This window comes from Mus caroli, unplaced genomic scaffold (genome assembly GCF_978045245.1).
Source record: "Mus caroli unplaced genomic scaffold, Mus_caroli_1 scaffold_14, whole genome shotgun sequence".
Lineage (NCBI taxonomy): Eukaryota > Metazoa > Chordata > Mammalia > Rodentia > Muridae > Mus > Mus caroli.
The window spans coordinates 509569-536636 of record NW_028227269.1 but is presented as its reverse complement, the minus strand read 5'-3'; the positions used below and the strand labels follow the sequence as shown (position 1 = coordinate 536636).

At 37.6% G+C, this 27068-nt stretch overlaps 1 protein-coding gene across 4 annotated transcripts in view; it reads right to left on the bottom strand.

Moving 5' to 3' along the window:
- Positions 1-27068, bottom strand: part of Asxl2 (ASXL transcriptional regulator 2) — an 81461-nt gene that overhangs the window by 23050 nt on the left and 31343 nt on the right. For 2 of the 4 annotated variants that reach the window (XM_085830163.1, XM_085830162.1), the window contains 3 exons: positions 13266-13381; positions 8411-8534; positions 6980-7123 (listed from right to left, as the gene is read on the bottom strand). In XM_085830163.1, the coding sequence (XP_085686289.1) occupies positions 6980-7123; positions 8411-8534; positions 13266-13381 (384 nt within the window). Of the gene's footprint in view, positions 1-5953; positions 6205-6979; positions 7124-8410; positions 8535-13265; positions 13382-27068 lie in introns of those variants that run through there. The other 2 variants (XM_085830164.1, XM_029484944.2) reach the window with 2 other exon arrangements.

Genomic DNA, 27068 nt, shown 5'->3' with positions numbered 1-27068 from the left:
GAACTAGAGTTCAAAGCTGCCATGGGTTTGAGTTCCAGGCTAGCATGAGCTGCATGTCTGCTTTAAAACAGCAACAAGATAAACAGATTTGAGTACACAAAGATTAGTAAAACTAACTTAAAAATTGTGCTGCTTTGTTTTTACACATTTTTATAGTTTTTACTATTTCCATTTAATCTCATTTTATATCTTCCATCTTTCATTAGTTCATTAGTTATATAAATTTAAATCTTGCAATAAAATTTTAAGAAAAAATTAACAGGCATCTTAATGTAAAAAAAAATAGTTTCTATGAAAACTGTGAACACAGCAATAATTGAGTGCAAAATATGCAGGAAACAGCAAAAAAAAAAAAAACCCTTTTAAGTATTTCTGAACTGAAATTTATAGCACAGTCTTAAAGAAAACTTGTAAGAAACACATTGTTTTACTGGATGGAGAGATGGCTCAGTGGTTAAGAGCACTGACTGCTCTTCCAGAAGTCCTGAATTCAATTCCCAGCAACCACATGGTGGCTCACAACCATCTGTAATGCGATCTGTTTTGTTTGTTTGTTTTTTAGACAGGGTTTCTCGGTGTAGCCCTGGCTGTCCTGGAGCTCACTTTGTAGACCAGGCTGGCCTCGAACTCAGAAATCAGCCTGCCTCTGACTCCCAAGTGCTAGGATTAAAGGCGTGTGCCACCACGCCCGGCTTGTAATGGGATCTGATGTCCTCTTCTGGTGTGTCTGAAGACAGCTACAATGTACTCACATAAAATAAATAAATGAATAAATCTTAAAACAACAACAACAAGACTGTTTTACATTTATTTATTTTATGTACATTTGTGTGTTGAAGGGTATAAGCCACAGAGCATATATGAAGGTCAGGGGAAAACTTTTAGAAGTTAATTCTCTCCTTCCATCATCTGGGTCCCGGGGGTGAAGTTTAGGTTTTCAGGCGTGGAAGCAAGTGTTCTGACCGGCTGAGTCGTTTAGCTGGCCCCTGACACCCTTACATCTAAAGAGTTATAGTACAAAGCTATGCAATTCTCGGTATAAATCCCCACCAGCTCCTGGCTGAAGTACAATTAAAGTCATTCTATGCTACAGGAAAGGGATTACCTCAAATCAGGCCCTTGGAAATCTTAGAAATTAAAATACAACAGAATCTCAACAAGTATCTAATAAATATACAGTATGCCACTATGAGTGTCACTAAAATTCAGAAACAACAGGTCTTAAGTATAGAGACAGACTACAGCTATGAAACACAGAATAGAGTTGCTATGAGGAAAATGGGTAAGAAATTACAAATGTAAACAGCAATCAAGAGTAGACAAAGAAGGACTAGGACTACTATCATAGCTAACACATGTAATCCCAGCACTTGGAAAGCAAAGGCAGAACAATCATTAAGGCCATCCTCTACTACATAATGAACTCAAAGCTAGCTGAGCTTCAAGAAACCCTGTCTTTAAAGAGACACCATCAAAAAGTCCACCTCTTAAAAAGGCTCTCACATTGTTCAATGTGAGAGAGCAGGCAGAAAGTTGTAAGGACAAGAGGTAAAACATTCTCCTATGCACACGACAAGAATTTCAGTCTTCATCTCAGAGTTGCTATGCTCACTGGTCCTCATCTTTAGCTGAAGAGCTGCTTACAACTGAAGAGTTGTAAAGGAAAAAGAGTCAGTTTCCCTTAGGGAAATGTTCATATACACTCACATGCTTGCACACACACACAGAGGCAGTAGGATTTGGACTCAGTGAGTTATATTTTTAAGACAGGACTTGAAGGTGGGTGAGAATGTTGCTAGGGAATCAGAGTTGAGTGGTGTTTATGAATGAACTAAGTGCTCAAAAAATTTATACTTAAAATGATACCACAAATGATATTAAGTGGTACAAATTATCATATTAAACAGGTAACCAGGGTATAAAATATATAGTCACAAAATTAACCAGAGTAAAAGAGGGCAGATCATTTTGAGAAGTTTGAGGAAACGAGAGAAAAAAAAAAAAAAAAACAAAACCAGAAACAAAACACACACACACACACACACACACACACACACACACACACACAGACACACACACACAGTACATTTGGGGCTGGAGAGAGATGGATCACTGCGGAAGAGGACGTGTGCAAACGTGATGAGCCAAGTTCAAGATCTATAGCATCCACATGAAAAGTCAAGTGTATACACATATGCATGTAATCCCAGAGATTGTTTTATGTGTCTTGGGGGTGGGGAACGTTAGACAGGAGAGACAGAGATAGAAACGGGAGGATTTCCAGGTCTGCTAGTAAGACAGTCTAGCTAAAAACTGTGAACTCCCCGGGCATGGTGGCCACGCCTTTAATCCCAGCACTCGGGAGAAGAGGCCGTCTGGTCTACAAAGTGAGTTCCAGGACAGCCAGGGCTATACAGAGAGACCCTGTCTCAAAAAACAAAAACAAAAAACAAAAAAAGTGAACTCCAGACTTGGTAAAATACCATCTTAAAAAAGAATAAGAAAGACAGTGATAGGGAAAGACAAATGGACTATTCAGAGACTCCCCCAACTGGGGATTCATCCCATAATCACCCACCAAACCTAGACACTATTGCTAATGCCAGAAAGATTTTGCTGAAGGGACCCTGATATAGCTGTCTCTTGTGAGGCTATGCCGGTGCCTGGCAAACACAGAAGTGGATGCTCACAGTCAGCTATTGGATGGATCACAGGGGCCCCAATGGAGAAGCTAGAGAAAGTACCCAAAGAGCTAAAGGGGTCTGCAACCCTATAGGTGGAACAACAGTATGAACTAACCAGTACCCCCTGAGCTCATGTCTCTAGCTGCATTTGTAGCAAAAGATGGCCTTGTCGGTCATCACGGGAAGAGAGGCCCATTGGTATTGCAAATGATATGCCCCAGTACAGGGGAATGCCAGGGCCAAGAAACAGGAGTTGGTGGGTAGGGGAGCAGGGCGGAGGGAGGGTATAGGGAACTTTCACAATAGCATTTGAAATGTATATAAAGAAAATATCTAATAAAAAAAGAAATATACAGAAAAGAGAGATGATAATAGCAGTGAATTTAGAACAAGGCTAACTACAAAAACAACAAACATAAAGATCTAAAACCGGTGTGTATATTAAAAAATACAAGCACCTAAATCAATAAAATAAATGTATCTAATATCAAATAGCAATAAAAAGAGTTGTATGATTAAAAAGGTCAAGTCTTTGAATCAAAAAATAGAATATACCAGAAGATGAAAAAAATCTCCCATGCTCATGGATTGGTTAAACCAACGTAATCTCTCACCAAAAGCAATCTACAGATTCAGTGCAATTCTCGTCAAGACTTCAGCACTATTCTTCATAGATCTTGAAAGAGCAATTCTTAACTTCATATGGAAACACAAAAACCTAGAATTACTAAAACAATCCTGAACAATAAAAGAACTTCAGAAAGTCTCACGGGTTCTGATTTCAAGCTATTACGACAAAGGTATAGTAATAAGACCAGCATAGCATCAGCATAAAAACAGACAAGATAATCAATGGAATAGATTTGAAGACCAGTACATAGATCCACACACACACCTGATTTTTGATAAAGAAGCCAGAAATAAACACTGAAACAAAGACAGCGTCTACAACAAATGTTGGTCAAAGTGAATGTCTGCATGTAGAAGACTACAAATAGGCCCATAGCTATCACTCTGCACAAAACTCAACTGAGTGGATCAAAGACCTCAGCATAAAACCAGGCTCATTGAACCTAAGAAAAAGTACAATAGCCTCCAACTAATTGACATACGAAAAGACTCCCTAAAGAGAACACCAAGAGCACAGGCAGGAAATCATTAACAACAATAATAAAAATAAACAACTTAAAAAACAGAAAAGAATAAAAAGAAACTAAAAAGCTTCTGTATGGCAGAGGGCACCGTCACTGCAACAAAGCAGCAGCCTACCAAACAGGAAAAGTTTTTCACCAAGTATATATCTGATGGAGGACTAACATCCAAAATATACTCAAAAACCTTGATTTCAAAAATACAAATAGCCCAGTTAAAAAATGGGGCACAAATCTAAACAAAGAATTCTTAAAAGAGAAAATTCAAATGGCTGAGAAACACTTCTATGTTCAACATCCATCCTAGGCATCAGGGAAATGTAATTCAAACCTTTGAAACTCCATCTTAGACCTGTCAGAATGACTAAGATGAATAAAGCAAATAACAGTTAATGCTGGTGAGGATATGTAATAAGGGGAGAACTCACCCACTGCTAGCCTTAGACACATATAAAGACCTTCTCTTAACAAAGAAATCATGTACTGTGAGACAGAGAAATGCCCATATAAAACATTTTAGCACATCTTATATAATCAGTAACTAAGCTTACCAAAAAAGGACACTTATAAAACAATGTTAAATTACATCTATGTATGTGATTATCTATGAGTGTGTGCATATTCGTGAGGGGCTTGAGGAGGGAACTATGTCCCCAGGAGCTGCAGTTTCAGGTTGAGAGCCTGGAGATGTGCCGGGGACCAACCTCTCAAAGAACAGTGCAGGCTCTAACTCCTGACCTGGCACTCCAGCCACAAGGGTCATTATTTTACATTAATAATCTTGATTCAATCAACTCAGAATTCACTGAACAAGTAGGACTTCAATATTGTTAAGCTGAAAAGACCGTCTCTGCTATTTCAAATAATACCAATAGCAGCAATAACGACAGTTAACACTAGCAGCAGACTTATTTCTGAACATTTTATTAACTTGCTTACTTTTCACATAGCTCCATGAAGCAAATAATGCTTACTATTATTATTTAGTGTATATGTATTTCCTTCTACATAGCTGGGATCACAGGCACATACTGCTGTGCACATAGAACTCGGTAATTATTAGTATCTCACTGCACAGAAACATAAACATGCTCAAATTACACGATTAGGTAAAATGTAACAAACTGAAGCCAGAAAGACCATTTTCTGTCTGTTTCTTGTCACTACGCCACATAGGTACAAGAACTCATGACATTTGGCCAAAAGATACTTCAGCTAAAAGTTCAGAACAAAAATCCTTATAAATGTGGAAATAAAAATAAGTGCAAAATATTTTTTCAGACAAGGAAATGAGAGTAAAAAATTTTAAAAACATCTTTTCAAGCCAAATGATAATAAACAGCACGAAAGAGGCAAAGATTGTCAAGGGGGGGAGGGGGGGTGGTGGAAATTACTTTTGGCAGGATCGCAGTGTAACTATATCGTGTAATACTTCTACCTCAGCCTCTAAGAACTAGGATTATATGGGTAGTCAAAAGAATCTAAAAGTTTCAAAATATCTGGGAACTTGTAAATGTGCCTGCACAATTATCTTCTGAGCTTTCCTATTCTTTACTAATTAACTGATCTGTTAGTGGTGGTTAAAATACGCTCTACTAAGTATTCTGGAAGCCAAGCAGGAGAACAGTACTTAGGTATCTGTATTTGACTAATTCCCTAAATTTCAGAATAGTGCCTATGAAGATAAGAACATGAAAAGCTGATGACAAGCTCCTGCCACCTTGGTTCAGCTACTGGCATTGCTTGGGGAGATGGCATGGCAGGCAAAAGAGGATGACTGGGACAGACCCATGAAGTATTGTCTGATACTGCTCGACCACAAATAAGTGACATGACCAGTCTACTCCTACTGTCACAAGGTCTGGTGCCACTGCTGCACTTCTTGTTGCCTCCAGTCTGTGAACCAAAATAAACCTCTCAACATCCTGAAGTTGCTCGTGTGTTTTGTTATAGCAATGAACAAACAATGCCAAATCACTGGTCTGCAGCCCAATGTGATATTCCTAAATTTGAAGGTAATGCATTCAACTTCAACAAATAATAAACTGTCTTCTACTTAGAGTAAAGCATCAAAATGCTTTCATTCATTTTTAATTCTTTTTCAACCCTATGCCTCACCTTTCTTTTCTGTCATCCATTTTTCCAGTTCTTGAGCCCTTTTCGTGGTCTGTAGCCATAGTTGGCTTATTTATGACAATTCCTTTTCAGCTTCATCCATTTTTCATCTTTCAACCTTTGCTGACACCTGCCCATTTGGCTGTCTCCTTGTTTTCTTCAATCAAACTGAATTTTTTTTGTCCGTATTCTCTTTTTAGTGGGATTTCCAAGGGAGTTCAGTTTACAATATTTAATTATAATCCCTTCTATCTTTTAATCTATAAAAACAAGAACGAAGTAGGACCTATTGGTACAAAAGAGGTAAACCAAATAAAGAAAAAAAAGGCTGATAACAGATCTTTCTGTGAAACAGTTTGATAAGGGATGAACAGAAGAATACGAAGACAACTCAGAGTTCAAAGATAAAAGGATGAAATGAATAAGAAAGGGCATTTAATAAATTCTATCCATGTTTCTTTTTATCTCTGAAAAGCAATTATCAAATGCCAATGTGGTGGTGTTTCCTATGATATCATCGTTTGTGAGGCTGAAGCAGGAGAGCCCTAGGGTATTTGAGACAGCGTTAATGAGAAACTGTTGTAAAGTCAACAAGTAACCCTGACAGCTGGGGCTCAGGCTGTACAGCTCAGTGTAGACCAAGTCCTAGCACATCAAAGCTGTGGCAGTTACTGCTCATATGAAACAAACCAACAAAACCAAATGAAACCATAAAGAAATTGTATCAGAAACATTTTTAAAAACATCGAGAAAGTATGTTTAGCACACAACTTTAGTCCCAGCACTTTGGGAGGTAAAGGCCAGTGGATCTCTATGAGTTCAAGGCCAGCCTCATCTATAGAACAAATTCCAGGACAGCCAGGGTTTTATAGTGAGACCTTGTTTCAAAACAAAAGGAAAGAAATCATGTCTGACTTTTTAAAATTAAAATTAAAATTATACAATAACTCAAGCCAGTGACTAATGATTTCAAATATGCTATGAACATACTATTGCACTGAAAAAAGAAGTCCTTGTAAACTAACTTACTTGTGTGGAGTCTGTCAGACCTCTGGAAAGACTTCTTCCCCAAGCCTAGCAGAGAACTTTCCACTTTCACTGAGGAAGAAAAGCTGGAATTTGAGTTCTGGGGACTGCTTGACTGTCCATCAGATTGCTTTCCTTCCCATAGGGCTAGGGGGAAAAATAGGTGAAGACTGGTGACAGAGGTGCATACACAAAAGCCCATTGAGGGTGAGCAAGACAGGTGGCTACCAACCCAACAACCTGAGTTCACCTATGGGCCCTCCATGGTAGATGAAAACTGACAAGTTTGCCTCAGACTGCCACATACATTTGCTCCCCAGGCCCCAATAAATTTAATCAAACTATTATTCCATGGTAATTATAGGAGTTATGATTGAAAAAATATAGGCCTCCTGAATGATTTGTAAAATCACTCATCTTCTCTTACATTATTTATCTCCAATTATAAGTATCTGCTCTGGCAAAAATGAAAAGTTCTGTAACACCCAGACATTTGATTTTTGTGGCAGTCCATAGAATGTTTTCATTCAATTATATGATGAAAAACAAAGTCTGTGTGTGGCAAAACAACTAATAACAAAACAAGCAACAATAATACCTAAAGCCCAAGAAACATGTCTGATGGAAAATAAAGTGTATATTTTAGAAAGCCTATACAATTTTCCACGTTTTAGTTTTATTTTGACTTGATGTGAATAAATATTCTGCCTGCATGTATCTTATCTTATTGCCTCCCCTGTATGTGCAGTGCCCACAGATACTAGAGGATGAAATCAGATCCCCTTGAACTAGAGTTAAGTGTTTGAGAGCCACCATGTAGATGGTGGGCACTAATACCAAGCCCTCTGCAAGAGCAGTACACATTCTTAATGACTGAACCATTTCTCCAGCTTCATCTTCAAATTTTAAATGAGAGCATTGATAAGGAGTTCGCTTTAGATCTGTATAGATGATTATGATTAAGTCCAGAAAGTTCTTATTAAATAAGGACCTGAGTCTGATCCTCAGAAACCACATAAAGAACCACATTGCAGTACACTTGTAATCCCAGGACTGGGAAACAGACATAGGAGAGAGAGCTCCTGAGCTCCAGGCCAATGAGAGACCCTGTACAAAACAAAACCACCCGAAGCAGAATGGTACAGGGGAATAAGCTTCCAAATGTAATTAGGGCTAATACATCAGGGGTTTCTCATTAATTTGCAATAATGAAATACCCAAATTTCACTGCTATATTTTGAATTAAGTACATGGTAATTTTATATATAAAAGTATTTTCTTTTTTTCGAGGATTCTGTGGAAGCAGAAAGATTATGCTAATAAATATAGCAATTTAAAAATGAATAATTCAGTAAAAAAAATTACAATATCAAAAGTACAAATATGCTGGGGGAAATAATTCCATTGGACGGGGTGAATGCTCAGTTTGCCTACCAGGTTTGGCAGGTACAGAGTCGCTGGCTGCTTTGACAGTCTTGAGAGAGAGGTGTTGATTGGAGATGGACATGCTTGGTCTGCATTGCTGCTGCTTCTTCTTCTGCTGTTGCTGCTTCAGGGCCTATAAAGAAAAAACCTGACAGTAAGACCTAAGCAAACTGGGCTTGCAAGATGGCTCAGTGGTTACGAGCAATGACTGCTCTTCCAAAGGTCCTGGTGACTCACAACCATCTGTAATGAGATCCGATGCCCTCTTCTGGTGTGTCTGAAGACAGCTACAGTATACTTACATATAGTAAAATAAATCTTAAAAAAAAAAAAAAAAAGGAAAAATTAAAAAAGAAGAAGAAGAACAACAACAACCACCACCACCACCAAGCAAACTGGTGAGAACCTACTCTGAAATTACTCAGTGCAAACAAAAGCTTAAATTAAACAAAACTGGCAAGGCCTAAATGACCTCTAGAGTTCAGACACTCTGAGGGGAGGCCAAGATTAGTCCTTTATATATAGATATAGGGAAAAATCATTAGAATTTTTCCCAAACTTAAAAACTTGGGGGGAAAAGGCAAGGAATTTACAATCTTCTAATGAGAGAACTGCACACACACTTTTACCACATCTGAGAAAAGAATTGTAAGTCATGCACCGCAACAGCTTAATCTGGCCTGATTATACGGTAAGAGGTGAGTATTTGTGTTAAGTTACCTTGGATAAGAGCAACATTTGTCTAAGTCTCAGTAACTTATCTTCTGGTTATTTTATGTCATTTAATTTAATAGAGTTAACTTGATATTTTATTTAGAATAAATATTTAAAAATAAAGAAGGCCCGTGAGATGGCTCAGTGGGTAAAGGAATCCCTATTCAAACCTAGCTCCCAGGGTTTGATCCCTAGGACCCACACACTGGAAGAAGAGCAATGACTCACAAAAGTTGTTATCTGACCTGTAGGTGTGTTCAAAGACACATACATATATATACAGAGAGACATGCACACACAGAACCGCCCCCTCCCCGGGAAAAAGTTCAACAACAAAAAGTTCTCTTCTTCAAATCTGAGAAAGTTGTGGCTGTGATTAACTTATGAAACTTTTGGATATAAAGTGTGAAGACATGAACATACATCCATCTTTATATTCCCATAGACATTAAAGCATGTACACACACACACGTGTCACATAGCATCCATACCTCCATGTAGACGCACATGCAATCAAGGGCTGGGAAGACGGCTCAGCAGTGGAAAGGATGTGCTGCTCTTTCAGAGAACAAAGGTTTAGCTCCCAAATCTCATGACAGCTCATGATTCTGTGTGACCATCATGCCTAATCCTGTAAATAACTCTTAAATAACTTTTAGTTAAATACTTTAAAACTCACAGGATTTAAAATGTTGATGGGCTCCAGGCCAGGAGTGGGGGCACACATCTCTCAGCATAGTTTTTAGGAGGTAGAAGCAGGAGGATTTGAGTTTCAGGTCACACAGTAAAACCCACTCTCACGATATAAAAATTATGGGTTCTAATTGTAAATAAAAAACAAGAAATAAATTTTAAAAATTTAATTCAAACTTAAAGGTAAATTCTTTTTTTGACTATCACATAAGTGTTGTTATACAATCCTCAAGGATAATTATGGGCAATTATCTTTATTAAACTTTATTCTTTATCATACATTCATATCTCTACTAAATATATTAAAACTCTTACTGTACATTTTGTAAGTAGCACTATGAACTATTTGGGAGCACTCATGGGAGCACTCATGTGCGTGGATGTCAGAGGGTGGCGTATCTGAGGTGGTGCTCTGGAGCTGGTGCTCTCCTTTATCACGTGACTACCCAAGACAGAAGTCAGGGAACTGAGCTTGGCAGTACCTTTATCCAGTGAGTTATCTCATTGGGCCTTAGAATTTAAAAATATTTTTATTGTGAATATTCATTAAATTCATAAGTATGTTACATAAGGACATAAGGAATCTATGTGAGTGCTGGAAATCAAGCCAAGACCCTCTAGAAAATCAACCATTGTTCTTAACCCCTGAGCCATCTCTCCAGACCCTTCAAACATTTTAAGACTTAATTTCAAGTGTGTCTGTGTCTAAGTATATGCTAAGTGTGGCCAGGTTTCTATAGAGGCAAAAAAGGTACCAGACCTCTGGCCTTGTGAGTGATCTGAGGTAGGTGCTGGAAATCAAACCCAAATTGTCTTCTCTAACAAGAGAAAGCACTCTTATAGCCCAATGTGGGGCTGCAGACTGAAAGGGGGTCTTCTGCATGAGAGGCATTTTTTGGTAATTGTGTCATATCTAAACTACATAGTGCAAAGTTCTGCAGCATAAACTTTTAATCCTTTATAATCATATATCTTATAAATAGAAATGTCTATATAATCCCCTAATTGATTTATCTTAGGCATATGAATAATAAATATATATAAAATACACAAATAATATATGATAAAATTTATATTAAGTTAGGCGGTTTGCTACTTCTTACTATTAACAAGCTTTTTTGTTTTTTTGAGACAGGGCTTCTCTGTGTAGCCTTAGCTGTCCTGGAACTCACTCTGTAGACCAGGCTGGCCTCGAACTCAGAAATCCGCCTGCCTGTGCCTCCCAAGTGCTGGGATTAAAGGAGTGCACCACCACGCCCATCTTATTAACAAGCTTTTATGCAAATATTTTTCTGTATATATTTTTAACCTAAGTCCTAAAATGTTTAATTCCATGTTCATGGTACATGTACATTTAAAATTTAATAGAAAATGTAAAATTTCTTTCTAACAAAGTTATATTGGCTTGCTTTGGATATAGCTCAGTGGCAGAGAACTTGCCTATTGGGCATAGGGTCCTGTGTTCAATCATCCTACTTAATGATTCAGTGTTTTTTATTATACTACATCAGTATATGAGCTGCCAACTTCACCCTAACTGGCAATTTAATGTCAATGTTTTCCTAATTACTTGTCAGGTTTTATTTTTAAATTATTTTTTAATTTTATGTGCATTGGTGTTTTGCCAATGTCTTTTTGAGGGTGTTGGATCCTCTGGAGGGGTAGTCAGTACTCAACCAGTGAGCCATCTCTCCAGTCCTATTTGTCAGTTTGTATTAATTAATCATTTGCTTTTTTCTTGGAGAAGGTTGTACACTATATAACCCAGGCTGTCTTGCAATTAGGATCCCCTTGCCTCGGCCTCCTAATTACTCAGACTATGTTACCACGCAGCCAGCCAAAGTACTTAGATGGAGGGAGAGAGGGAGGGAGGGAGGGAAACCCAAAGACAGCTAGCTCTTTGATAATTCCAATAAAGCAGAAAACCTAACTGGTAATTACTACAGTGAACAAATAAATGAATCCAAGTAAAAGACAAATAAGGAAACACTATATAAGTTTACAGCAGCATTTATAATAGCTAGGTAAAAAGGAGCGGTTTACTTCTTTTGAAACGTTTATTTATTGTATGTATACATTATGAAGCCGGGGAGGCATGTGTATGGAGGTCAGGAGCAACTCGGGGGAGGCAGTTTCCCTTCCCAACATGGAACTTCCAGGAATGAATGCAGGTTTTCAGGTTTGAGGAAGGTGCCTTTACCTGCTGAGCAATCTTACTGGCCCAGAAATGGACTAGTGGAGTGTTCTAGAAAAAAATATTCAAAACTAGTTCAAAAATAGAAAAATATAACAACAACAATATAATGAAAGGAAAATGATTTTTTAAAAGTAGTATTATTCAACGCTGGTAATAAAGATAATTTCTACACCTTTCTCACCAAGTCTAAAATAAAATAAACAATGTTAATGTGTGTCTTCATGTCAAAACTTCACAAGAAGAATATTACAAGATTTAAACTAAAATAATACAGACAGGGTACCACTGTATAGTCCAGATTGGCTTCAAACTCTCCTCTCACCACCCTGGCCTCCAAGGTGACAGGATTACAGGTGTGTGCTACAATACTTGACTACAAACTAAAATTTTACAAAAAGGAGAGGAGAGGAGAGGAGAGGAGAGGAGAGGAGAGGAGAGGAGAGGAGAGGAGAGGAGAGGAGAGGAGAGGAAATTGCTTTACAATATATGTAAAGAATGAACACATAGGGTCTATTCCATACTTACAATTAGTGCAATATTGGAAAATCTAGCAATGTGATTCAATGTATTAGATTAACAGTATAAAAAAAATCTACCTGATTATTACAATAAATTTGAAAGAAAACAAATCTGAGGATTGGGAATATGGCTCAGTGTGAGAAACATTGGGTTTCATCCCCAGCATCCCAAACAACAACCAGACAAATATAAAAACATCTGAAAACTTAAACACCTATTCATGACTCAGCACATGCGTGGACAACTTAGCAAACTAGGAAAAAGTCTGGGTCTTCAAAATCACATTGAAAAGAATTACCAAACCCTACAATGGGTGTTACACACAGTGTACAAATTATCAGTGGCCAATTTGTAGACTGCTGACATTTACTCTGCAAAGAGAGAAATCTACAATATTTCAACAAATTTTACTAACAGAAGAGTTGATGCAGGATTTTCTTGAAACATGGTCTTAGTACATGACTGTCCATTATACAACAAAAGTAAAGCCTCAAACACCATGAGGCTCTCATAATTTTTTTTTTTAAATTTACTTATTTATTATATGTAAGTACACTGTAGTTGCCTTCAGATACAAAGAAGAGGGCGTCAGATCTTGTTACGGATGGTTGTGAGCCATCATGTGGTTGGGATCTTTGGCAGAGCAGTTAGTACTCTTAACCACTGAGCCATCTCACCAGCCCCCTCATAATTATTTTTAATTGGAGAAATTATTCTGATAAACGTAGACTCAATTCTTACCTGTTTTAATGCCTTTTTGCTGTGCTTCTGTGATGGAGAAATGACTTTACTTGCTGGAATTGTGGGTGATGGGCAGCCTGACTGGGGAGAGGATGGATGTGACAGTCTAGATGATACTAGAGAAAAATTGACAAGGAAAAATTGTATTATCAGAGTAGATATCAAGCACCATTCCTTCCCCAGATCATATGCTGCTACCTGTTAAGAACTGTGACCAAACACTTTAGGGAGGATCTTCTTGTTGGAGTTGTACTGCAAACAGTCTCCCTTTTCAGTTTATTTCCTCAGAAAGTTCTAGTGTAGGATGATAGGATGGGGAAGGGGGGTGTATTAGTATATATTACTTCTCATTGTTTAATATATCAGAAGTGATTAAAAAAGCAGGAAGCCATGTATAAATCATGTTATCAAGTTAGAACTTAGGATAAGGTCCTAAGATTCTGAGTAGTGTCTATGTTTCCAAAGTAAAGGGGATTTTTGAAGATTTCTTTGCTGGAAACCACCACCTTCTACTTCATTATCTGTTCTGTACAGCCTGACAGACTACACTGAATTCATGGCATTCCTATCTATATTCTACAAAGTGTAACACTATGTAAATACATTTCAAGTATGGGTGTTCTGTATATGTTTGTGTACCATTTGCAATGCCTGGTGCCCAAAGAGGCCAGAAGAGGGTGGAAGCCTGGAATGAGGTTACAGACAGTTGTGAGGTGCCATGGGATTGCTGAGAATCAAGCCTGGGTCCTCTGGAACAGCAGGCTGTACTCCATGGAGGTATTTTTCCAGCCTAGTTTTTGTTTGTTTGTTTGTTTGTTTTTGAGAGAGAGAGAGAGAGAGAGAGAGAGAGAGAGACAGAGAGACAGAGAACACGAATGAACACATTTGAGGCCCTCTGGTGCTAGAATCACAGGCATTGCAAACTGCCCAATGTGGGTGCTGGGAACCAAAATCATATCTTCTACTAGTACAATGAATATATTTTATGTTAGTTAAGGAGAAAGACGAAAACTGTTGATTCAGACATCTCATGTAGGAGCGAGGAGGTACCAGTTTGAGAGAAGAGCATCCTACTGATGACTCCTGACGAATTGGCTAATGTCTTCTTTTTAAATAGTTGACCTGAAAGCATTTATAGCAAAAGGTATTGACTAGTTAAAACCACAAAGCTTCAAGATACATGAAGTATGTGCTGCTAGATATCCATTTGACACATAAGAGTGAATAAGCCAGGCGTAGTGGTGCACACCTTTAATCCCCCCACTTGGGGAGCAGAGACAGGCGGATTTCAGAGTTCGAGGTCATCCTGGTCTACAAAGTGAGTTCCAGGACAGCCAGGTCTACACAGAGAAACCCTGTCTCAGAAAACCAAAAAAAAAAAAAAAAAGGAGTGAATGAATATAAACAGTGAAATGTGAACAGGAGTACAACATACCACCTTATTCTTAAATGTCCTGATATTAAGACAATTTAACTTTGGGTCTCTATCCTCATCTTCATAAATGTCATAGTTACGTATATCAGCTTGATGTTAAAACAAAGGGGGAAAAAACCCACATACACACAAAAAAAGGTGAGCTGAATACTGAGGGATGGCTCAGCAGTTAAGAAAGCTTACTGTTCTTAGAAGAGAATTCAGATTTGTTTCCCAACCCCCACGTAAGGTGGCTCACAGCTGTCTATATAAATTCTAGCTCCAGACCATCTATATCCTTTACTGGCCTCTGTGGTATACATAAACAAATATGAGCATTTACACATACACATACAATATGATTTAAGAAGAATGAGATAAATCTAGAGATGATTGAGCAAAAAGAAAATGTATCCTCAATGTATTAGATGTTGACAAACTATAACATAAGAGGTCAAAGTATTGTATTGAGTTCAACATATCTGCAAAAACTGTGGAACCATCACCACCATCCATTTTCATCATCCCACCATAAAGAGCAGAGCTGCGAGCTGGCCACTCTTCTAACCTTGCCTCTAATCCTAGCCAACTATTTAGCTACTTCGTCTCTATAGTTCTATCGAATCTCTATGTTTGATGTGATAAAATAATAACGTTTTGTGAGTAAAATTTTTTCAACTGGTGCAATCTTTTGAAGGTTCGTCTATGCTATGACATAGGAATAGTTATTTTTGTTATTAAATAATTTTCTATTGTATGGCCATGTCACATTTTGTTTATGTTTACCAATTGGCGAATTATCCACATTTTATCAATTAAGAACAAAGTTGTGGGGGCTTGAGAGATGGCTTAATGGTTAAGATTACTGCTTTCTCTTCAAGAGGACCTACGTTCAATTCACAGTACCTCCACAAAAGTTCACAATTGTCTACCTCCTGTCCCATAAAATCCAAATCCCTTACATAGGGATTACATGCTAGTAAAACACCAATGGAAATTTAATTAAGAGAGAAAGGGGGGGAGAAGAACATTTTGAAAACATTTTCCTTGTTTATGTATGTATACCTTCAAGGTAAGGTTCTCCCTGTCTTTTTTTTTTTTTAACCTTCAACAGTCTTTTTTTTTAAAAAAAGATTTATTTACTTATTATATGTAAGTACACTGTAGCTGTTTCCAGACACACCAGAAGAAGGCACCAGACCTCATTGTGGATGGTTGTGAACCACCATGTGGTTCCTGGGATTTGAACTCAAGATCTTCAAAAGAGCAGTTAGTGCTCTTAACTGCTGAGCCATGTCTCCAGCCCGCCTTCAACAGTCTTACACTGTAGCCTAGATCTCACTCTGTGGTCTGTTCATCTCTGGAAAGAGTCCTGGGATTTTGGTGTTTATCAACTTGCGTGGTTTAACTTCTCAAGTATTCCTTCCTGCTCTCCTTCCTTCTGTGGGACTTCATATTGGCTTCTCTGCTTTGTCTTACAGGGTTTGTTTTGACTTTTGCTTTTCTATCCTTTGTGATTGGGCAGGGGGAAGGCGCTGAACATGAAGTCAGGTAGGAAGGGACTGTGGGAAGATCTGGGAGGAGTTGGGGAGTAGAATATGATCAAAATATACGGTATGAAAAAAATTAAAAGCACACAAAACCCCTTATGTTTTAGGAACGTAAATTCAAGATTTGCACACCATGGTCTCCCGAACACTCCAAGTTCTTGAGTTTAATCCAGGAGAGAAACTGTAGGGTCTTATAGTAACTCCATGCTTACTTTGTTTTTTTTTTTTTTTTTTTCTTGAGAAACTGCTAAGTTGTTTTATGAAATTATTACAATTCCAGTAGGGATACGTGAGGGTTCTACTTTCTTTACATAACTGTCAGCATGAGTTGTTAATGCGTTTATTCAGTCAGTGAATCAAATTTTTTTTTTGTTTTTTTGTTTTGTTTTGTTTTTCAAGACAGGGTTTCTCTGCAGCCCTGGCTGTCCTGGAACTCACTCTGTAGACCAGGCTGGCCTCGAACTCAGAAATCCCCCTGCCTCTGCCTCCCAAGTGTGGGATTAAAGGGCGTGTATGACCACGCCCATCTTATTCACAAGCTTTTATGCAAATGTTTTTCTGTATATACTTTTAACTTAAGTCCTAAAATTTTATATTACAGGGAACATAAAATACAAGTTAAACTATTAATATTCAACTTTTTTTAATGACTTACAAAAAATCTCATAATATAAATTTTCACTTCTCCTAAAAACTACCTGGTTATAAAAAACAAGCATTCAGAACAGCCCTAAAGAATCTAAGAGTCATACTTCACTGTCTGGAAAAAAGATAATAGGTACTTGTAATAATCAAGACATATAACTTAGAAGGTTCTTCCTTAAGGCACATGCCTTTTCTAACAAACAAAAGTATAAACCTGTCACTAAGCCAACTCAATTTTAGCACCCACCACTATGGGGTAAATTATGACAGGTTCTGGTCTTAGCATCTAACTTAAACACCATTCTCTTCAAATGCTAATGCCTCAGAACGTCAAAGAGCTAACAAGATGTGAACACATGTTCAGAAACCTCTCTTGTTGTTCTATGTGCCTAAATCTATACTAGATTTGACAAGATTTTGATCAACTTTTCTAATAATTCTCTAAAGTCAGGTAAGTTATATTTTCTATTCCAAACTCCTGAAATTCTATTTCCAGAGATAAGTAGATCTAAATAACTGGATTTATATCATTACATTTTTACACTTTTATAAAAGATACGTACATATTCACTGTTATATATATTTATGTATTAAAAAACTAAATTATCTTGAGAAAGGAAACAAGCTAGAATGGAACAAAGCCAAGACTTAAATTTTATTTTCAGAATATTGCTTCTGTACCTGGAGTAGGATGACAATGGTGACCACTGAAAACGTGCTCATGTCCTAGTTCTCAGAGCCTGTGAATGTTGCTTTATTGGTGAAAGGGTTAACTAATTAGATTATATGGTATATGCAAGTCAGCCTGGGATACTTAGAGAGTTCTAGGAACACCTGTACACTGTGCGACCCTGTCTTAAACTTCTGTAAAACTAAATCTAAAATCACATTTTGATTTAATCCTAGCACTCAGAAGGTAGAGACAGGTGGATCTCTGAGTCAGAGACCAGCCCAGTCTACAGAATGAGTTCCAGGATAGCTAGGGCTAAGAAGAGAAACTTTCTCAAAGGAAAACAAACAAAAAAATACAAACAAAAAGCCATCCCACAACAACCCAAAGTATGAAGTGCTATCAATTAATATGTTTTTATATTTTTATTCTCATGATCATCCTTGTTCCTAATTAGTTTCCCCCTCCTCCCACCTGGGGGATAAACTCAGGGCCTTAAGCATGCCAAAACCAAGTGCTTAACACTATGTTCTATCCCTAGCTTTCTATTTCAGACCTGCTTTCAAAACACATATTATCATTATTATTAAAATCAAGACTACTACATATAGAGTAAGGACCTCATTCTTAAGATAAAACAGTAATATATTTTAAAAAAAGCTGGGCTGGGAGAGATGGCTCAGCAGTTAAGAGCACTGACTGCTCTTCTAAAGGTTCTGAGTTCAAATCCCAGCAAAAACACGGTAGCTCACAACCGTACATAATGAGATCTGATGCCTCTTCTGGTGTGTCTGAAGACAGCTACAGCGTACTCACATACATAAAATAAATAAAAAAAATTTTAAAAGCTAATTAGTTGTTTGCTTTATTTCATATTTCTAGAGAATTTAAAATTTTAAAGTAATTTCAAAAAGCCATAAAGTTATGCCTCATGTAAGTCTAAGATCCCTTCTCTAGTTACCATGTAACTAGTTACTAGTTACCATGTAACTAGTGTGTGTGTGCACAACGACTACAGGAGGATATCAGGTGTCTTAAAGTCAATGTTAAAGGCTATTTTCAAAAAACAGCTTATGGCTTTTAGGAACTGGATGGTTTTCAATGTTAAGATTACAGAAGTGGAGAAACTATAGATGCCAGAGATGAGATATGCCTGTTGTTCTCATCCAAGCTATGAGAGTACTATTATGAACCCATGGCTCGATTGTCAAAGGCCTCAGATTCTCTGTTACTGTGCAACGAGATGATGACTAATGATAGAAGATACTTTTTTAAAAAAAGATTTACACTGATAGTACACTGTTGCTATCTTCAGACATGCCAGAAGAGGGTATAGGATCTGATTGCAGATGATAGTGAGACACCATGTGGTTGCTGGGAATTGAACTCTGGAAGAATAGTCAGTACTCAGTACCACTGAGCCATCTCTCCAGCCCCAGAAGATACTTTTAATACAACTAAATTTGTGCTGCAAAGTATATAAAATATAAAACATGAATGCATATACATATACATTAGCTCCTTCACTAGTAAATAACAGTCCAAGAAAATCCAGTATCTCAAATACAAAAAGAGAAACATGATGGATATGGAAGGATTGGCTTTTTATCCATTCCATCTTCCTTATGTTAAATGACTGAATAATTTTAAAAACAAAGGAAAAGTAACAAGTTATTCCCATAAACCCAAGGGAAAATAAATGGCACCAATTCCTCCATGAGTAAAATAATGAAAATATTAACAAAAAAGATTGTGGTAACATAGGAAATGAACTAGGAAAGCATACGAAAAAGTCTTCACTGGTATAATACTTAGTAATAGAAAATGAACCTTGTTTCCCTAATGTGTTCCCTTTGGCATCTGGGAGATTAATGATGTACTGGAGTTTTGAGAATAGTTATAATTTGTATGACCCGAGGCTAGAAGAGAAGGCTCAGCAGTTAAGAGCACTTGCTGTTCTTTCAGATGACCACAAGGCAGCTTACAACCATTTGCAACTCGTTTCAGGGAATGCAATGCCCTCGGCTGACCTTGGCAGATACACTCACATATATGTAGGCAAAACACTCATACAAAATATAAATAAAAACCTTTAAACCAATTTAGGTTCTAAGTCACTTTTCATACAATGACCATCTATTGCAATCTGGCCATGTTTTTTGATTATTTCTTAAAGACTCCCTAATTGAAACAGAAAAGATCATGCCTGCATACTTTCCTGCTTTTGGTTATCCTTAAAGTCTCAGTCCTAACAGTGCTACCACCTTTAACACGCAAGGTGCCCATCACTTCTCTTCACCTCAGCCACTACCAACAAGAACATCTCTTTCAATTTGAGTTAACTATGTCAAAAGTTTCGTCTCTAGGATGCAGCCTAATCCTCCCCTTTCAGTAACTTAGCACACATAAAAATGCTAGAGGGACACACACTGTTCTCTAACTCCAGACCTTGATTAAAAGAAAAAAGTCTGAATGTGTTGACAGTGATATTCTCTTGAAAACAAGAGTAAAGCAAACCATCTCACCATTTCTTCTTATGACGACATAACACTATACTCATGTAGTGTCTTTAATCACAGCACTTGGGAGTGCACAGGCAAGAAGAATCCAGAACCAGCCTGGTCTACATAATGAGTTTCAGGATAGCCAGGACTACATAAAAAGCCAATCTCCAAAACAACCCAAACTATCCACAAAGCTGTCTTATATAATAATACTTAGAACATATTTTGGGGAAAAAACAGACACATCCCTTAGTTACAACCACAAAACAGTAAGTGAGATAATTGATTTTACTAATAATTTTTCTGACATTATTCCACCTTACCTTGACTTGAAATTCCATAAAGCTCTTCTTTGGACATGTTTCCTGTTTGAGAGCTAAAAATCAAAACTACGAACTAGTAACTTTCCCTAATTTAAAAATCAATAAGCTAGATTTAATATTGGACTGAGTTTCTAACGTTTAGTCTGTTCCTATTTAGCTGAAAGGTTATACATGTATCAAGAGTCTCTATCAATTTTCAACTAAAACTATCACTTCTGCTGTCAAAGCTCTTTATTTTTGCACATAAAAAGGAAGTGGGTTTCGATAATATCTCACTGTTCTTCCTGTCTTATAATACATTTGAAATAGTGATGTCAGATCAAAAGTAAAAGCTCTAAATAAGAAAATTGAACAGCCACAATTAGTGTGCTTTACGGATAAGTAGAACTGTCTGTTTAGTATTTTGTTTGTTAAAATCTATTGAGACAGTGAGTGTCTCAGTATAACGTCCTAGCAGGCCAGACTAGTAGACCAGACTGACCTTGAACTTGCTGCAATCCTCCTGCTTCAGCTTGCTAAATGATAGAATTTCAGGTGTGTGCCAACCTGAGTGGCACGTGAAACCACCTTTTTTTATATGCGTGTAGCAGCACGTCTGGAAAGAAGTCAAGAGACACCACACTCTTTCCAACAAGTGGGTTCCAAGGTCAAACTCAAGTCATGAGGCTTAGCTACAAGTGTACCTGCCGAGCCATACGCAGTTCAGTCCTTTTGTTTTTATTTTGGCTAAAGGCCTCCCGCATTAATTTTATGGGAATATAAAAATTCATAAATATGTAATATATACCTGATATTTTATAGGATACTATACTATGAATGATCTAAAAATGACAAGTTTAGATTATAAGGGAGACTGAGTTACTCTTTACTACTGGTATCTCAGCATTTATCCATCATCTTGAGAATAAGAGTTGCTCAAGTAAATATGAATTGCATGTATACTTCTCATTTCACTTTCCAAACTAGTCTCCCAGCTTTATAGATTATCTACAATTAGATATTAACTTCTCCATAGTATAATTCATGGAGAAATAGTTGGAATTGTACTTATTTCTACAAATGAATCAAAGGCAGATCAAAAACAATATTGAATTTGTTATTACCTAATTTTTAATACCCTCTACTATTTTGTAAAATGTAGAGTAAGGCTATCCTGTTCAAATTTAGCAACAGAGCTACTAACAAGGAATTTTAAGATATTTCTGCATCAAATTCTTTGATATAGCCACTAACAGACATTACTTGTGAGCAAAAAAGTACCAGCAAGGGTCACTACTCACAAGGCTGCTGAAGCCTGTGTAGCATTTAAAAAATAAACACATGAACAAAACTATACCTTTGTTTTACATGAATGGGTACATGTACATTGTGTGGTCTGTAATGCCCACAGAGGTCAAAAGGGGCACGAGAATTGTTATTGAACTTACAGATAATTATTAGCTACCACATGGGCGCTGGAAAATGATCTTGGACATTTTACAAAAGCAACAAGTACTTTTAAATGCCTCTCGATGGGTCACTCTTTTGTTTTGTTTTGTTTTGTTTGAGACAGGGTTTCTCTGTGTAGCCCTGGCTGTCCTGGAACTCTGTAGACCAGGCTGGCTTCGAACTCAGAAATCCCCCTGCCTCTGCCTCCCAAGTGCTGGGATTAAAGGCGTGTACCACCACTGCCCAGCAGGTCACCCTTAAAAGGTAGAAACACGGGCTGGTGAGATGGCTCAGTGGGTAAGAGCACCCGACTGCTCTTCCGAAGGTCCAGAGTTCAAATCCCAGCAACCACATGGTGGCTCACAACCATCCGTAACAAGATCTGGCGCCCTCTCTGGAGTGTCTGAAGACAGCTACAGTGTACTTACAAATAATAAATAAATAAAATCTAAAAAAAAAAAAAAAGGTAGAAACACACACACACACACACATTTATTTCCAGGTCAGCTAGGGCTACACATTGAGCCCTTACCTCTAAAAACAAAAAACAAACAAACAAAACAACAAAAACAACAAAAACAAGAACAAAGCCAGAGGTGATACCATGCTTATTACTCCAGTATTTGGGAGGTAGAGGCAAAAAAGCTAAGAATTCACAGCCAGCTCCATTGAAATATTCATTCCAGACTGAACTATATGAAACTCTGTGAGCAGTTCATCCCCCAACAAACAAGCTCAAATATATTCCAGACAGTGACTTTTGTTCAGTTTAGTCTGGCCACATTTAATGTTGATCTCTGTTTATGGTGCCAGCAAGAAAACGGGACTCTTGCTAGTTATTTTTCTTGCCTACAATTTTCAAACTTACAAAAAAAAAAAAAAGTGGGAAAAAGACAAAGTCATTTCCACTTTAAAAAAAAAAAAAACAAACCAAGATTTATTTATTTTATTTTATTTTATTTTATGTATGTGTCATTGTATTAAGATACACCAGAAGAGGGCAGCCGCCATGCAGTTGCTGGGAATTGAACTCATGACCTTTGGAAGAACTCAGTAGCCTTAACTGCTAAACCATCTCTTTAGCCCCCAAGCCCTTTTCACTTTATTCTTCCCAAATCAGGTGCTTTAAAAAAATCTGGGTGGAACAAAATACCCTGGGCAGAAGCTGTCATTTAATAATATCAGGGATCACTCTCAAAGTATTCGTCCAAGATTGAAAACAGGGCACCCTACCTCATGTTTCCCTCATTTGGGTGTATCTTCAATGAGCGTGCAAACTTAAAACTAAGATTACAGGATTGGTTTTCTTGAACTGAACGTATATAGTAGCTATATACCATAGAACATGAACGTATATAGTAGCTATATACCATAGAACATGAACGTATATAGTAGCTATATACCATAGAACATGAACGTATATAGTAGCTATATACCATAGAACATGAACGTATATAGTAGCTATATACCTTAGAACATGAGTTGAATTAGTTTGATGCTTTCCAAGAATAGAACAATCATTACCATGGGGATAAGAAAAAAAAAGACCTATTTTTATAATATGACACATCAACAGTTCTTAATGCAGTTAAAATTAATAAGTCTGTTATTATAGGAAGAATTATCTTAAAATCTAAGGCACTTTACTTATCACTTAAATTTAGAAGATATTAAAACTTGAGAATAATGGCGCACGCCTTTAATTCCAGCACTTAGGAGGCAGAGATAGGCGGATTTCTGAGCTCGAGGCCAGCCTGGTCTACAAAGTGAGTTCCAGGACAGCCAGGGCTATACAGAGAAACCCTGTCTCGAAAAAACAAAAACAAAACTTAAGAATATATGCCTACTTTAGACATGAACATCAATACCTCCACATAAAGTACTCAGAAGTTAGTCCAAAATTTCTACTGCCACATATAGCTTATTATATGGGGATGAAAAATATTTTTCCCTGTTCAAGCAGAAGCTAATAAAAAGCTGACAAAATGTTATCTTTAACAGGAATATACCTTCCAGGGAAATGGCTTCAATGCAGCCATTATTCCTTAAGTGTCTTGGGTTAGGAAAGACAGGTAGACTGCATCTGGTGTTTGCTAGTAAGGACGAGAGCTATGAACAGTAAGCACTCCAAGTTTACAAGACAGATATAGAGAAGAGTTGCAAATAAGCGACTTCCACATGGGCCATAAGCTAAGACTCCATGCCAGCCAAGTTCTGTTTGTATCTCTCTACCCCACCGAGACGGACAGACACACACACACTCATTTTCTCTCTCAGAGTTTTTTTAAAAATTAAAATTAATCAGACTTAAACACAAAACTCAAGATTATAAAACTTCCAGGTGAGCCTGGATTTTGTCATGACTTTTTAGATACAATACAAAAGACTCAAGTTCACTAAACAAATAAATGATTGATAAACTGAACTAAATTCAAATTAAAAACTTCTATTTTATAGAACTGGAGAGACTGCTCAATGGGGTACAAGTTCTTGCCAACCCCTATGTAAGCTCAGTCTTTGAAACACATAAAAAGCCAGATGGAGAAGCACTTATCTGTAGTCCCAGCGTTCCTAAGGCAAAACGGGAGAAACTGCCAAGCTTAGGGGTGGAAGCAGAAATAAAAGAAATTCTGCCTCAAAACAAGGGTACAAGTGGTGAGACCCGACCTCCACACTGTGGCGGCATGTGTGAGCCTGTACTGATTAGTCAGATATACAAGCACACATATATTTGGAGGTGGAAAAACTGCCAAGAGAATTAAAAATGAACTGAGCAAAGCAAACAAACAATCCACCAACACCCCCCCCCTCAAAAAAAAAAACCCAAAACCCCACAGCTATAGTTTTGGAGAAAATACATAGAAAAAACTTACCGAATAAAAGACTATAATCCAAGGCTAGAGAGCTGGCTCAGCAGTAAAGAGAACTGGCTACTCTTACAGAGGACCCAGAATCAATTCCCAGCACCCACATGGTGGCTCCTAACCATCCATACCTGCAGTCCCAAGGATTCCAGTGCCCTCTTCTGGCATCTGTGGGCACCAGGTACGCACATGATACAAACATACACACAGGCAAAACTTACCTACACATGAAATAAAAATAAATCTTAAAGAAGAAAAGACAAAAAGACTACTCTTCAAAAATGAACAGAGAATGTACCAAGGCCAGTAACAAAAATTAACATCCCAACCTTAACAAAAATGGAACAAGGACCTGGGTACATTTCTGACCAAAGATCATATTCAAATGAAAAATAACTATGCAAAGACTTCTACATCACATGTAATCATGGAAATACAAATTACAATGACAGTGATATACTGATACACATCTATTAGAATGGCCAAAATCCAGAAGGCTGAAAGGTAACACAAACTGCTGGTAAGGATATAAAGCCATAGCATCTGCCATTCAGTATTGGTGGAAATACAAAGCGTCCGGCACTCACTGTGGCAGCTTCTTACAAAATTTAACATATTCTTGTTACACTATAGCACTCATACTTCTGTGAATTTACACACAGACAACATATGCACACAAAGTTGATCATATTTTTCACTCTTCATTGCCAAAGCAATTACGTATTTCAGGTGGTGAATGGCTTTTTGCAAATTATGCCATACAATTTACCTCTACAAGGAAATGTACCCAGTAAAAGACCTTTAGTAATCACCAATACACATTACTAAATAAATATGCCAATTTGGAGCCAGTAAGGTGGTTTGGTGGGTAAAGAAAGACCCTGCCACCAACCTTGACCACAAGTATAGGAGACAATTCCTGTAAGTTGTCCTCTGACATCTAAATAAGAGCCATGGCAACAGTGCATATGTGAATGCATGTGTATACATGCATATTCATGTGAATGCACATACACAAAAAAAAATTTTTTTTTTTTTTTTTTTTTTTTGGTTTTTCGAGACAGGGTTTCTCTGTATAACCCTGGCTGTCCTGGAACTCACTTTGTAGACCAGGCTGGCCTCGAACTCAGAAATCCACCTGCCTCTGCCTCCCGAGTGCTGGGATTAAAGGCGTGCGCCACCACGCCTAAAAATTTTAATGTAATATTAAAAATAATGTCCATTTGAAAAGATTCCAACTTCATGATAGTCTTGGAAAAAGTAAAACTATGAAGACAGTAGAAAAGATTCTGGGTCCTCTGCAAAAGTTAGCTAGAAGTGTGTAGAGGACATCAGAGAGGATACTTAGGGCAGTGAAAATATTCTGTATGACGTACATGTGTATACATATCTTTATAAATTAGACAGCTGGCCCAATTCTCAGAAAGCACACTATCAAGAGTGAATTCCAATGTGAACAACAATAAAAATGTGCTAGTCGGCTGGAGAGATGGCTCAGTGGTTAAGAGCACTGACTAGTCTTCCTGAGGGCCTGAGTTCAATTCTCAGCAACCACATGGTAGCTCACAACCATCTGTAATGGGATCTGATGCCCTCTTCTGGTGTGTCTGAAGACAGCTACAGTGTACTCATATACATAAAATAAATAAAATCTTAAACAAAAAAAAAAGTGCTGGTCTAGGTTACTAAGTACAACTAACAAACATAGAAAGAAGGGACACAGGACAAACAAGACTGCTAAAATACAATATTTACCAAAATGTGGTTTCCAGCCTGTAATATGAGCACTAAAGAGGCAGAGGCAGGATGATTAGCTAACTGAATGCCACCCTAGGCTATCCATGTCAAGACCCTGTACCAAAAAGCCAAGAACAAAATATATGTAAACAAAAAAAGCACAACAAAGAAAGCCCAATGTGAACAAGTCTGGACACATCAGAGTAGAAAGCAAACATTAACACTGAACTTTCCACTCAACTGGAACCTAAGTATTCTCCAAAATGACTGGGGGGGGGGGGGGGGGGTCTGTGCACTACGTGCTCACATGTGCGTGTACATGAAGAGACCAGAGTTCACATTAAGGGTCTTTCTTTTCTCCCCCCTTTGCATATGTATGTGTGGTGTTATGTATGTGCGTGTAGAGGCTGATCTCTCACTGAACCAGGCAAGAGCTTGTCAAACTTGAGCTAATGTAGCTACCTAGTAATTCTGTCTTTGCTTAAGTGCTAGCTGAGACCCCAGACAGCTGTAATACCTGTCCAACCTTTACATTCTGGGACTTTAAACTGTAATCCTTATGCTTAAACTTTATACATTCCCATCATCACTCCCGCAATGTACCCCTTTCAACATCATGTTTTGGTTTTGCTGATAATTCACAAAGTCCAGTCAGTCTCAGTCTCTCT